The sequence below is a fragment of the Macaca thibetana genome, chromosome 6 (assembly GCF_024542745.1).
Source record: "Macaca thibetana thibetana isolate TM-01 chromosome 6, ASM2454274v1, whole genome shotgun sequence".
Lineage (NCBI taxonomy): Eukaryota > Metazoa > Chordata > Mammalia > Primates > Cercopithecidae > Macaca > Macaca thibetana.
Genome location: NC_065583.1, coordinates 48690393 through 48703441, shown reverse-complemented (window position 1 = coordinate 48703441; position 13049 = coordinate 48690393). Strand labels below are relative to the sequence as shown.

General features: G+C 41.4%; 2 protein-coding genes across 3 annotated transcripts in view; one reads left to right on the top strand and one right to left on the bottom strand.

The window, feature by feature from the left end:
- Nucleotides 1-1713: 1713 nt before the first annotated feature.
- ZCCHC10 (zinc finger CCHC-type containing 10) overlaps nucleotides 1714-13049 on the bottom strand; it is a 399316-nt gene continuing 387980 nt past the window's right edge. For both annotated transcript variants that reach the window (XM_050792876.1, XM_050792875.1), the window contains 3 exons: nucleotides 11526-11687; nucleotides 4874-4915; nucleotides 1714-3585 (listed from right to left, as the gene is read on the bottom strand). In XM_050792876.1, the coding sequence (XP_050648833.1) occupies nucleotides 3318-3585; nucleotides 4874-4915; nucleotides 11526-11687 (472 nt within the window). In that variant the 3' untranslated portion in view covers nucleotides 1714-3317. The remainder of the gene's footprint in view (nucleotides 3586-4873; nucleotides 4916-11525; nucleotides 11688-13049) is intronic.
- On the top strand, nucleotides 8417-9075 carry LOC126956036 (cytochrome c oxidase subunit NDUFA4-like). The gene has a single exon (XM_050792921.1). It carries the CDS (start codon nucleotides 8476-8478, stop codon nucleotides 8722-8724), a length of 249 nt encoding a protein of 82 aa, XP_050648878.1. The 5' UTR covers nucleotides 8417-8475; the 3' UTR covers nucleotides 8725-9075.

Here is a 13049-nt window from a genome sequence, read left to right as displayed (position 1 = left end):
ACCATGTTGCCTAGTCTTGAACTCCTGAGCTCAAGCAATCCGCCTGCTTTGGCCTCCCAAAGTGCTGGGATAACAGCCGTTAGCCACCGCGCGCAGCCTGGAACCACTTTAATCAAGTGATCAAGGTCAACATTGCCAGTAATAAATAAGACACATGAACATTATTAATCTCATGGTATCATTGACTGAGGACATTCCATTTCTGTGATATTCTTCCAAAAAGCATAACCTCAGTTCAATCACAAGAAAACATCGGACAAATCCAAATTTTTTTTTTTAGAGTCTCACTGTCACCCATGCAGGAATGCAACAGCACGATCTCGGCTCACTGCAACCTCCACCTCCCAGGTTCATGCCATTCTCCTGCCTCAGCCTCCTGAATAGCTGGGACTACAGGTGTGCGCCACCACACCTGGCTAATTTTTTTGTATTTTTAGTAGAGACGGGGTTTTGCCATGTCGGTGAGGCTGGTCTTGAACTACTGACCTCAAATGATCCAGCTGCCTCGGCCTCCCAAAGTGCTGGGATTCCAGGTGTGAATCACTGTGCCCGGCCAAACAAACCCAGATTGAGGAGTATTAGACAAAATAATTCTTTAAAAGTGACAAGGGCATGAAAGACAAGGTAACACTGAAATATTGAGACTGTAGTAAAGGTACAAGTATCTAAATGTATTTTCTGGGTAGTATTCTGGAATATAAAAAGGATATTAGTGGGAAAATGAGCAAAATATGAATAAAGTTTTCAGTTTAATAGTATTTTACTATGCTATAATAGGATGTCTTTAAAAGATAGTGTTTTACTAGATGTTAAATTTCTTGGTTCTGGCAACTGTGACATGGTTATGTAAGATGTTAACACTAATGGGAAGCTAGATGAGGTTTATAAGGAAATTATACTATTTTTGCAACTTTTCTATAAATCTACAGTTCAAAATTTAAAAAGAATAAATATGGCTAAGAATATGAAACAGCCTCTCTGCACTTTTTTCACTTCCAGTGTTAACTTATGGCTAATGCTGTATTTTCATTCTAGGGCAAAATTGCTATATTGTATAGTCTATTAATAACACAGTATGTGTGTGGAATGAAAACCTATGATCTAATGACTCCTTTTGATATGAATGTGGTTAAGTAACATACTCACTACATTTGCCAGAGACTCAACTTCCAGAGTCCTGCCTTCAGGCAGGACTAAAAATAAAACTCTTTAAAAGTTAGTCTCCACTTTGCCATTGATTCTGTTTTTTGTTTTTTCTCACTCTGTCACCCAGGCTGGAGTGCAGTGGCACACTCATGGCTCACTGCAGCCTCAACCTCCTGGGCTCAAACTATTCTCTTGCCACAGCCTCCTGAGTAGCTGGGACTATAGGGGCACATTACAATGCCCAGCTAATTTTTAAATTGTTTTGTAGAGACGCAGTCTTACTATGTTGCCTAGGCTGGTCTCACACTCCTGGACTCAAGTGATTCTCCCATCTTGGCTTCCCAAAATGTTGGGATTAGAGGCGTGAGCCACTGTGACAAGCCTGATTCTGTGTTTTTGAGTGAAATGCTTGACTAGAAGAACTGAGTTCCTGCTCTCTCTACTTCTCCAGTCATACTTTTAACAGCCATAATAGTAAAACTCTAAAATTGGAATTTGTTCAAATGTCTTTACACCTCAAATGGAGTAAGAACTGGCATTAAATAAAACAGTAAAGAGATAACAGAATTTTAAGCTTGTGAGCACAAATTGTGAGTTTTATTTAACTGCAAGTGATGCAACCTATGTAACACATTCTTTTCTCATCCGTGTTCTTTAACTGCTAATATTACCTTTACAGAGACAAACATTATAAAATGTACCTGATTGGTAATTTATTAACTCTATCTGTCAAGTGATAATATTCTGTAGGCAGCCTTTGAAATGATGTTTTGAGAATTTATTTACAACCATTGAACACAGATGGTTTTGTAAAACTGACAATTATAGGCTCCTTAAACTCACAACATACATATATTTTAATATTTAAATAGCCTGTTTTCTTCAAAAGTAATTTTCTACTGCTTTTTCATAAAAATATAAAAAAGACAACATTTATAGTTTTAAAAACCTATATTTAACCCAAATCAAATTTTTTCTACAAATGATACCTCTTTCCAAAAAGTTAAAAAGACATCACAGAATACTGTGATGTTAAACCAAAGACTCATAACAATAACAGCATTTTACTTTTAAGAAATATTGTGCAGTATTTCCTTTTTGACCTTTCATGCTAGATTTCAACTATGTATATCCTATGTAAACACACCAGATTAATCCTAGTCATTCATATATATGCAGTAGACTGTCATATATATGACCAGTTACCATACAAACTGTCATAACGTGTTTTCAAAAATAGCAAAGGCAATCTTTTATGAAAGCTTAAAAAAAGCTTTTAATAAAAGGTGACCAACACTGCCCTAATTTTCAGTAAAAATTACGTCTTCTTCCTACCTTTCCCCCTGCTTTGAATGGTACCTTTTATTGCATGTTAATACACAAAGATATTTCTAGCACTTCTACTTGAGTTAGCCTCTTACATGGCTGCTTTCTTTTCTGATACACTGACTTTTGTCAGAAGGCACCAATATTAGACTCCTAAGTAGTTTCAAATGTTTTGTCCCTTTTTAGGTTCCTCTAGAATAATTTTCCTCAGAAAAGGATAACTTGAAAAACTTAAGGAACCAGAAGAAAATGAATGATATAACACAGTAATTTGAAACTTATAGCATTCAAAAACTATAAATATATTAATAGACTCCTTGAACATACCACTTAGGACAAAAAGTCAGATAACTTTCTGAACATAAATGTAAAAATAGAGCACATTTATTAACGGTAGGAAAACTAAGCTTACAGTAACAACATATTATATCTTACATAACACACAGCCAAAAGCATTAGAAATTCACTGCCAGATGTCCTGATGCACCATCCTGAAAATATGTCTGATACATACCACCAACATATATAACAAAGTATGGCATTTATTTCACAGAGAGAAAAGATAGTTTCATCACACAAACAGATTTGCAGATTTCAGCTTTAAGTTCTAGAGATATATTTTAAAGATAAAAAAGAAAAACAAGATTCACCCTTCAAATAAAAAAGTCTCTCTCTATAAGCCATTATTAATACTCTTTATGCTCTTACAATGTAAAACATTGAGAAACTTTTGAATTCTAGAAATGTTCACCAGTTAACCTACTTGGCCTTAACATATTCTAAATTCCCTTTCAAGAATCACATTAATGTTTTCAGTCCATCGGTCCAATATGGATGGAGCAACTCTATTTCTTTTTCTTCTTCTTTGGTGGTTCATCGTCAGAGCTGCTATCTGTGCTGGTGCTGCTGCTACTGGAAGAACTGGAGTCTGAGTCTGAATCAGAGGAGGAGGAAGAGGTTGTGGAGGAGGCTGAGGATGAGGAACTAGAGGAGCTTTCATCAGTGTCACTGTCCTCTGAGGAGGAAGAGGTAGATGTTTCTTCACTCTCTGATGAAGAATCACTGGCAGAACTGTCACTGCTACTGCTACTGGAACTGGTTACACTCTTAGACCTATCAGACAATACACAGTTATATACATGGGAAGGTGACATGTAATAGAATGTTAAAAGTAATTTCATTTTTTTTTTCTTTTCAGGACGGAGTCTTGCTGTGTCACCCAGGCTGGAGTGCAGTGGCATAATCTCAGCTCACTGCAACCTCCGCCTCCCGGGTTCAAGAAATTCTCGTGCCTCAGAGCCTCCCGAGTAGCCAGGATTACAGGCGTGCACACCCACGCCCAGCTGATTTTTGTATTTTTAGCAGAGATGGGGTTTCACCATGTTCATCATGTTGGCCAGGCTGGTCTCGAACTCCTGACCTCATGATCTGCCCGCCTCAGCCTCCCAAAGTGCTAGGATTACAGGCATGAGCCACCATGCCCGGCCAAAAGCAATTTCATATGATTCCGTTTATAAATATGCCTATATTCTGAAGCTTTGCTAGCATGTTATCCTTAGGTTTGATGTTTTGGAGATTGCCTAACTGCTGTAAACCACAGCTCCTCTCTCTACAAGGCATTGTTACTTCAGCAACTTAACTCTCTTGGATGGAATTCAAGATAAGCATATCTACTATATTACGTTTCAGAGGGAATAATGTTAGAATAAAGCTGCAGTATAACAATTGGGTCTATTTAAACCTCACGTAGCATAGCTGGTGACTATTTCGTCATCTTTATTTTAACTACTTTGGACTAGATATGGCGGGCCAATAATTTCCTACCAGTCTATTAACACTTCCTATTCTAAGCCAAGGGACGACAATTATTTATTGTTTCCAGGTATAAGGACTCTAGAAAGTTGGAGTAAAAGGAGAAACAGAAGCAATGCATTTCCAGACAGGTTAAAAAAAGGAACTTATCGGAAAATAGGATGATTATTTAATTATAAATTGCAATAAGAGACTTCAGATCCAAATCTTATAGCTATTTTTTTTGAGACAAAATTTGCTCTGTTGCCCAGGCTGGAGTGCAATGGCATGATCTTGGCCCACTGCAACCTCTGCCTCCTGGGTTCAAGCAATTCTCCTGCCTCAGCCTCCTGAGTAGCTGGGATTACAGGCATGTGCCATGACACCCAGCTAATTTTGTATTTTCAGTAAAGACAGGGTTTCACCATGTTGGACAGGCTGGTCTCGAACTCCTGACCTCAGGTGATCCACCCACCTCAGCCTCCCAAAGTGCTGGGATTACAGGCATGAGCCACCGCGTCCAGCATAGCTATTATTTTAAAATCACCTTTCCCATCCCTCCAGTTAGTATTACATGTTATCTATAAAACACTACTAAAACCACACATACCTTTTTTTCTTGGCCTTTCTTTCCACATTGGTTTCTCCAATGCTGATAAACATGAGGGGGAAAAAAGCTCCTGTTAATAGAGTGATTATACACAGCTCAGACAAGCCCTTCTGCTATCCCCCAAACCATTTTACTCTGGAGAAACATTCTGTCTTTTTATCACATCTAGAGTACAGTATTTCTTATTATAAGCAAGTGGAAAGTCTGCTATTGTTGGATGTATATGGTACATGCAGTCAACTTAACCAGCATTTAAGCAAGATAACATATCTTAGCACCTGTATAAAAGTCGGGTAGGTTAGTAGTTAAGATGATTACTTTTTTTTAGTCTGAAACTGAGGCTGACATAGCTATATCACTACTTACTGAACAACAGAACAAAGCAAATAGCACAATAGCCGTAATTTGTAGTTTGAGTTCTCAGAATCATATAAATAGCTATTTCATAATTTTTCAAAATCAGCCCTTTAATTTAAAATATTTCTTTTTCTGTATGTCCCCCAACTGTTGAGTTATTTACTTTTTTTTTTTTTTTTTTTGAGATGAAGTCTTGTTCTGTTGTCCAGGCTGGTGCAGTGGCACGATGTTAACTCACTGCAACCTCCACCGGGTTCAAGCAATTCTTCTGCCTCAGCCTCCTGAGTAGCTGGGACTGCAGGTGTATGCCACCAAGCCCGGCTAATTTTTATATTTTTAGTAGAGATGGAGTTTCACCATACTGGCCAGGCTAGTCTCAAACTCCTGACCTTACGATCCGCCCACCTTGGCCTCCCAAAGTCCTGGGATTACAGGTGTGAGCCACCCTGTCTGGCCGAGTTACTTTTTTTTTTTTTGAGATGGAGTCTCACTGTCGCCCAGGCTGGAGTGCAGTGGCGCAATCTCGGCTCACTGCAAGCTCTGCCACCAGCGTTCACACCATTCTCCTGCCTCAGTCTCCTGAGTAGCTGGGACTACACGCGCCCGCCACCACACCCGGCTAATTTTTTGTATTTTTAGTAGAGACAGGGTTTCACTGTGTTAGGATGGTCTCGATTTCCTGACCTTGTGATCCGCCCGCCTCGGCCTCCCAAAGTGCTGGGATTACATGCGTGAGCCACCGCGCCCGGCCAATTTACTCTTTAAAGACCAGAAATTTGGCCAGGTGCGGTGGCTCAACCTGTAATCCCAGCACTTTGGGAGGCCGAGGCGGGTGGATCACGAGGTCAGGAGATCGAGACCATCCTGGCTAACACGGTGAAACCCCGTCTCTACTAAAAATACAAAAAATTAGCCGGGCGTGGTCACGGGCGCCTGTAGTCCCAGCTACTAGGAGGCTGAGGCGGGAGAATGGCGTGAACCCGGGAGGCGGAGCTTGCAGTGAGCCGAGATCGCGCCACTGCACTCCAGCCTGGGCGACACAGCAAGACTCCGTCTCAAAAAAAAAAAAAAAAAAAAAAAGACCAGAAATTTAATACTTCAAAACTATGTTCACTCACATTATTTATAAAGAATAAAGTCTGGTAAATCTGAACAAAAGGGACAAATGGCTTGCTGCTACTATTCTGTCAAACAACATGCATACTAAATCAGGTTTTCAAATTACAGAATTAGGCCAGGTGCAGTGGCTCACACCTGTAATCCCAGCACTCTGGGAGGATGAGGCGGGCAGATCATTTGACGTCAGGAGTTTGAGACCAGCCTGGCCAACATGGTGAAACTCTGTTTCTACTAAAAAAATACAAAAATTAGCCAGGCTTGGTGGTGCACGCCTGTACTCCCAGCTACCCAGGAGACTGAGGAAGGAGAATCTCTTGAACCTGGGAGGCGGAGGTTGCAGTGAGCCGAGATCGCACCATTGCACTCCAGCTTGGGTGACAAAGCAAGACTCTGTCTCAAAATAAAAACAACAACAACAACAACAAGAAAAAACAGAATTAATTCTATCACCACTGTCCTGAAAATTTAACTTTTTTTTTTTTTTTTTTTTTGAGACAGGGTCTCACTGTTACCCAGGCTGGAGCGCAGTGGCACGATCTTGGCTTATTGCAACCTCTGCCTCCCAGGCTCAAGCAATCCTCTCATGTCAACCTCCGGAGTAGCTGGGCATACAAGCATGCACCACCAAGCCTAGCTAAATTTTGTATTTTTTGTAGAGATGGGGTTTTACCATGTTGCCCAGGCTGGTCTTGAACTCCTAAGCTCAAGCAATCTGCTCACCTCAGCCTCCCAAAGTGTTGGGATTACAAGTGTGAGCCACCACACATGGCCAATGTTTTTATCTTCTGGCCTTCTCTATATTTCCTAGATAATGCTTCCATCCTTATTTCCTGAGTCTCCAAACATAAACATGTATTTATGTAAAGTTTTTTACACAATGGAATTACTTACTGAATTGTCATTTTGGGAGTAAAATAAGAGGGTGAAGTATACTTACTAAATTATAACTGAATCAAAACTCAGCAATCTTTTTTTTTTTTTTTTGAGAATGGAATCTCCCTCTGTTGCCCAGGCTGGAGTGCAGTGGCGTGATCTTGGCTCACTGCAAGCTCCACCTCCCGGGTTCACGCCATTCTCCTGCCTCAGCCTCCTGAGTAGCTGGGACCACAGGCGCCTGCCACCATGCCCAGCTAATTTTTTTGTATTTTTAGTAGAGATGGGGTTTCACCGTGTTAGCCAGGATGGTCTCGAGCTCCTGATCTTGTGATTCACCTGCCTCGGCCTCCCAAAGTGCTGGGATTGCAGGTGTCAGCCACGGTGCCCGGCCAGCAGTCTTTTGTTTAACAAAGCCAGATTTATGTAATTATATACGTTTTAGACCAAAATACTTGTGAGATACAATTAGAAAAACATAAATGTCAAAATAAAATTTTATTTATTTATTTATTTTTTGTAGAGGTGGGTCTTGCTATGTTGCCCAGGCTGGTCTCAAACTCCTGTCCTCAAGTGATCCTCCCACCTTAGCTTCCCAACGTGCTGGGATTATAGGTGTGTGCCTAAACTAGAATGAAAATTTTCATAACCCGTATTTCATTCTTTAGGACAGGGGTTTTCAAACATTTTTTTTGCTTACATTCCTAATAAAATAATTTCTGGAAAATTTGTACTAGCAATTCTAAGTTTCAGTATTTGCAAAGGGCATGTTATATAAATATTATAAAAAGTTCTACAATAATTTAATACCTATTATTCACATAAGAACATGTGAACATGTTTAACAGTTGATACTTTTTTTTTTTTTTTTGAGGCAGAGTCTCGTTCTGTCGCCCAGGTGGGAGTGCTGTTGCGTGATCTCGGCTCACTTCAACCTCCTCCACCTCCCAGGTTCAAGCAATTCTCCTGTCTCAGACTCCTGAGTAGCTGGGATTACAGGTGCCCGCCACCATGGCTGGCTAATTTTTGTACTTTTAGTAGAGATGGGGTTTCACTATGTTGGCCAGGCTGGTATCGAACTCTTGACCTCAGGCGATCCACCCACCTTGGCCTCCCAAAGTGTTGGGATTATAGGCGTAAGCCATCACACACAGCCTTTTTTTAAGGAACAGGGTCTTGGCGATACTACTTAGTTCAGGGCCTGGTGGCTAGGCTGGCTCTCTCCTTTCCTGGCGGAGGCTTCTGCCGCAAACATGCTCCGCCAGATCACGGGTCAGGCCAAGAAGCATGCGAAGCTGATCCCCCTCTTTGTATTTATTGGAACTGGAGGTACTGGAGCAGCACTGTTTCTCTTGCATCTGGCATTGTTCAATCCAGATGTTTGTTGGGACAGAAAGAATAACCCAGAGCCCTGGAACAAACTAGGTCCCAATGATCAATACAAGTTCTACTCAGTGAATGTGGATTACAGCAAATTAAAGAAAGAAGGTACAGATTTCTAAATGAAATGTTTCACTATAAAGCTGCTTTAGAATGAAGGTCTTCCAGAAGCCATCTGCCCAATTTTCCACTTAACCAGGAAATATTTCTCCTCTAAATGCATGAAATCATGTTGATGTAATCTACTGGAGATTACACTGATTAATAAATAACTGAAAGTTGAAAAAAAAAAAAAAAAGAAACAGGGTCTTGCTATGTTGCCTAGACTGGTCTTAAGACTCCTGGCCTCAAGTGATCCTCTTATCTTGGCCTCCCAAAGTGCTGGGATTACAGGCATGAGCCACAGCATCTGGTTGATAGTATAAAGTTTAATAATTATTACATTAAAACAAATTTATTGGTAATGTATATACACATATGTGTATATGTGTGTGTGTGTGTGTATGTGTATATATATATATTTTTTTTCTTGGTGAGATAGAGTCTTGCTGTATCACCCAGGCTGGAGTGCAGTGGTGTGATTTCAGCTCCCTGCAACTTCTGCCTCCTGGGTTCAAGTAAGCCTCCTGCCTCAGCCCCCCAAGTAGCTGCAATTACAGGGTGCACCACCGCACCCAGCTAATTTTTGTATTTTTAGTAGAGGCAGGGGTTTGCCATGTTGGCCAGGATGGTCTCGAACTCCTGACCTCGAGTGATCCACCCACCTCGGCCTCCCATAGTGCTGGAATTACAGGCATGAGCCACTGTGACCAGTCCGGAAATGCATTTCTTAATGACAGATTTTTTTCTAGTTTATGTATCTATAAATAAATATTTCTTCATAGTAGAATGTGACCAGGTTTGGCATCAATTAAATTCCTATTTTTAAATTTTATTTTTTCAATAGAGATGGCTCCTGGGGAATTAATTCTTATTATTTATTTTTTTTTGAGATGGAGTTTTGCTCTTGTTGCCCAGGCTGGAGTGCAATGGTGCAATCTCGGCTCACCACAACCTCTGCCTCCCGGGTTCAAGCAGTTCTCCTGCCTCAGTCTCCCAAGCAGCTGGGATTATGGGCATGCACCACCAACGCCTGGATAATTTTGTATTTTTAGTAGATACGGCGTTTCTCCATGTTGGTCTCAGGTTGGTCTTGAACTCCCAACCTCAGGTGATCCGCCCGCCTCAGCCTACCAAAGTGCTGGGATTATAGGCATGAGCCACCATGCCCAGCTTAATTCACGTGCCTGTACTCCCAGCTACTCTGGAGGCTGAGGCAAAATCACTTGAACCTGGGAGGCAGAGGTTGAAGTGAGCTGAGATCGCACCACTGCACTCCAGCCTGGGTGACACAGCGAGACTCTGACTCAAAAAAAAAAATTTTACTCTCAAAAATTATGGCCAGCTGGGCACGGTGGCTCACCTCTATAATCTTAGCACTTTGGGAGGCTGAGGTGGGTAGACTGCTTGAGCTCAGGAGTTTGAGACCACCCGGGCAACACGGCAAAATCCCATCTCTACCAAAAATACAAAAAATTAGCCAGGCGTGGTGGTGGGCACCTGAAGTCTCAGCTACTTGGGAGGCTGAGGTGGGAGAATTACTTGAACCCAGGAGGTGGAGGTTGCAGTGAGATGAGACTGCACTCCAGCCTGGGTGGCATAGTGAGACCCTGTCTCAAAACAAACAAACGAACAAACAAACAAAACTATTATGACCATTCACTTTCTCAGCACAAACGTCACCATTCTGAAAAACCGTCTAGGTTTTCATACATGAGGACAATACACTAAGGTATGTTAGAGATGGGTGAGAGGTATACCTTTCTTTTATGAGATTAGAAAAGCATCGTTAGAAAAGGGGAAGTAGAAAAGGAGACCAGTAGGCAAGTCCTCATCCAGATTTGTTTTAGGAAGAATTGTATATGAATGTTGATAATCTAGAAATTGGTTATCTGTTCCTGCATAACTCTTGAAGAACTTTCATGTCCACAAATTGGAAGACTGCTGCCTTGAAAGTCTAAATACTTAAGACACTATTCTACAGCTAACAGCCCTTACGAAGATGCTGCTTTTTTTTTTTTTTTTTTTTTTTTTTTGAGACAGAGTCTCGCTCTGTCGCCCAGTCAGGAATGCAGTGGCACGATCTCAGCTCACCAAAACCTCCACCACCCAGGTTCAAGTGATTCTCTTGCCTTAGCCTCCTGAATAGCTGGGATTACAGGTACCTGCCACCATGCCCGGCTAATTTTTGTATTTTTAGTAGAGATAGGATTTCACCATGTTGGATGGTCTCAAACTACTGGACTCATGTGATCAGCCCGCCTCAGCCTCCCAAAGTGTTGGGATTACAGGTGTGAGCCATTGTGCCCAGCCAATTCTTCTTTTTATAAACATAAATCATAGCATATTATATATTCTGTTCTCTACCTTATTTAATATACCTGATACTTCTTGGATAGCTTTCCATGTCAGTTCATATAATCAATCTCTTAATTCAATTGTCATTTCATTGACAGTTGAGGCAATAAAGCAAAATGACTAAGACCATGAATCTGGGGGACAGGCTGCATGCTTTAACACATACTTTTTCTTCTTACTAGCTGTATGACAATGAGTAAGTTATTCAAATCTCCTTGCTTTAGTTTCTTCATATGTAAAATGAAGACAATAATACTACCCACCTTAATAGTGTAGATATCAGGTTTAAATAAACTAATACTTATAAAGACCCTAGAATAGTGCTTGGCACATAGTAAGCATCCATTAAACATCACTAACATTATAATTAAAATCTGGAGAACCACCATTAAACATTTGGTCCTTTAATAAAGTCTATAAATACACATTAAAAAAATATTCCTTTGTATACCACATGTAAACCTACCTTTGCTGTAATAATAATCTGTTTTCTTTTTCTTTTAAAGCTTTCTTTAGTTCTGCTGTCCTTGAGGGCCTGTGTAGGTATTTTCTTTTTCCTGTGCATTCGTAAGTCCAATGTCCAAATTCCAAGCATTTCTGACATCTTACATGTTGCTTATTTGCTTCACTACAGAACAAAAAGTAGAATACAAGCCTTAAAATTCTATCTTGTGACTTTCACACTGAGAACTACAAAAAATATGAAGAATAAAATTATGTTTACTCTTATGGTCCAATTCACAAAAATAAACATTTTATTCTTTGTATTATGTGAGACTGAATACAAGTCTAATAAGTATAATTATATGGTTTGGCTGTGTCCCTATCCAAATCTCATATTGAATTCCCACATGTTGTGGAAGAAACCTGGTGGGAGGTAACTTAATCATAGGGGCAAGTCTTTCCTGTGCTGTTCTCGTGATAGTGAATAAATCTCACAAGATGTGATGGTTTTAAAAATAGGAGTTTCCGGCCAGGCACGGTGGCTCATGCCTGTAATCCCAGCACTTTGGGAGGCTGAGGCAGGCGGATCACAAGGTCAGGAGATGGAGGCCATCCTGGCTAACACGGTGAAATCCCATCTCTACTAAAAATACAAAAAATTAGCTGGGCGTGGTGGTGGGCGCCTGTAGTCCCAGTTACTGGGGAGGCTGAGGCAGGAGAATGGCATGAACCCGGGAGACGGAACTTGCAGTGAGCCAAGATCGTGCCACTGTACTCCAGCCTGGGTGACAGAGTGAGACTCCATCTCAAAAAAAAAGAAAAAAAAAAAGAATCAGAAAATCAGGCCAGGCGCAGTGGCTCATGCCTGTAATCCCAGCACTTTGGGAGGCCGAGGTGGGTGGATCACGAGGTCAGGAGTTCGAGACCAGTCTGGCCAATGTGGTGAAACCCCGTCTCTACTAAAAATACAAAAATTAGCTGGGCGTGGTGGCGGGCACCTGTAATCCCAGCTACATGGGAGGCTAAGGCAGGAAAATCATTTGAACCTGGGAGATGGAGGTTACAGTGAGCCTCGATTGCGCCATTGCACTCCAGCCCGGGCAACAGGGTGAGACTCCCATCTCAAAAAAAAAATAATCAGCAAATCAACAAGGGGGTAAAGAATAATCAACCTGACCAGCTGAAGTGGCTCACGTCTGTAATCCCAGCATTCTGGGAGGCCACAGGTGGAAGGATTGCTTAAGGCCAGGAATTTGAGACCAGCCAGGCAGGACAACACAGCAAGACTCTATCTCTACAACAAATTTTGGAAAATTAGCCCAGGCCAGGCCCGGTGGTTCACGCTTGTAATCCCAGCACTTTGGGAGGCCAAGGCAGGCAGATAATTTGAGCTCAGAAGTTTGAGACTAGCCTGGGCAACATGGTAAAACCCTGTCTCTACAAAAACTACAAAAATTAGCCAGGTGTGGTGGCAAACACCTCTAGTCCCAGCTACTTGGGAAGCTGAGAGAGGAGGCGCAATCGAGCCCAGGAGTTCAAGGCTACA

What these genes read in the sequence shown, in the direction of transcription:
- LOC126956036 (XM_050792921.1), top strand. Translation starts at nt 8,476, where the DNA reads ATGCTCCGCCAGATCACGGGTCAGGCCAAGAAGCATGCGAAGCTGATC.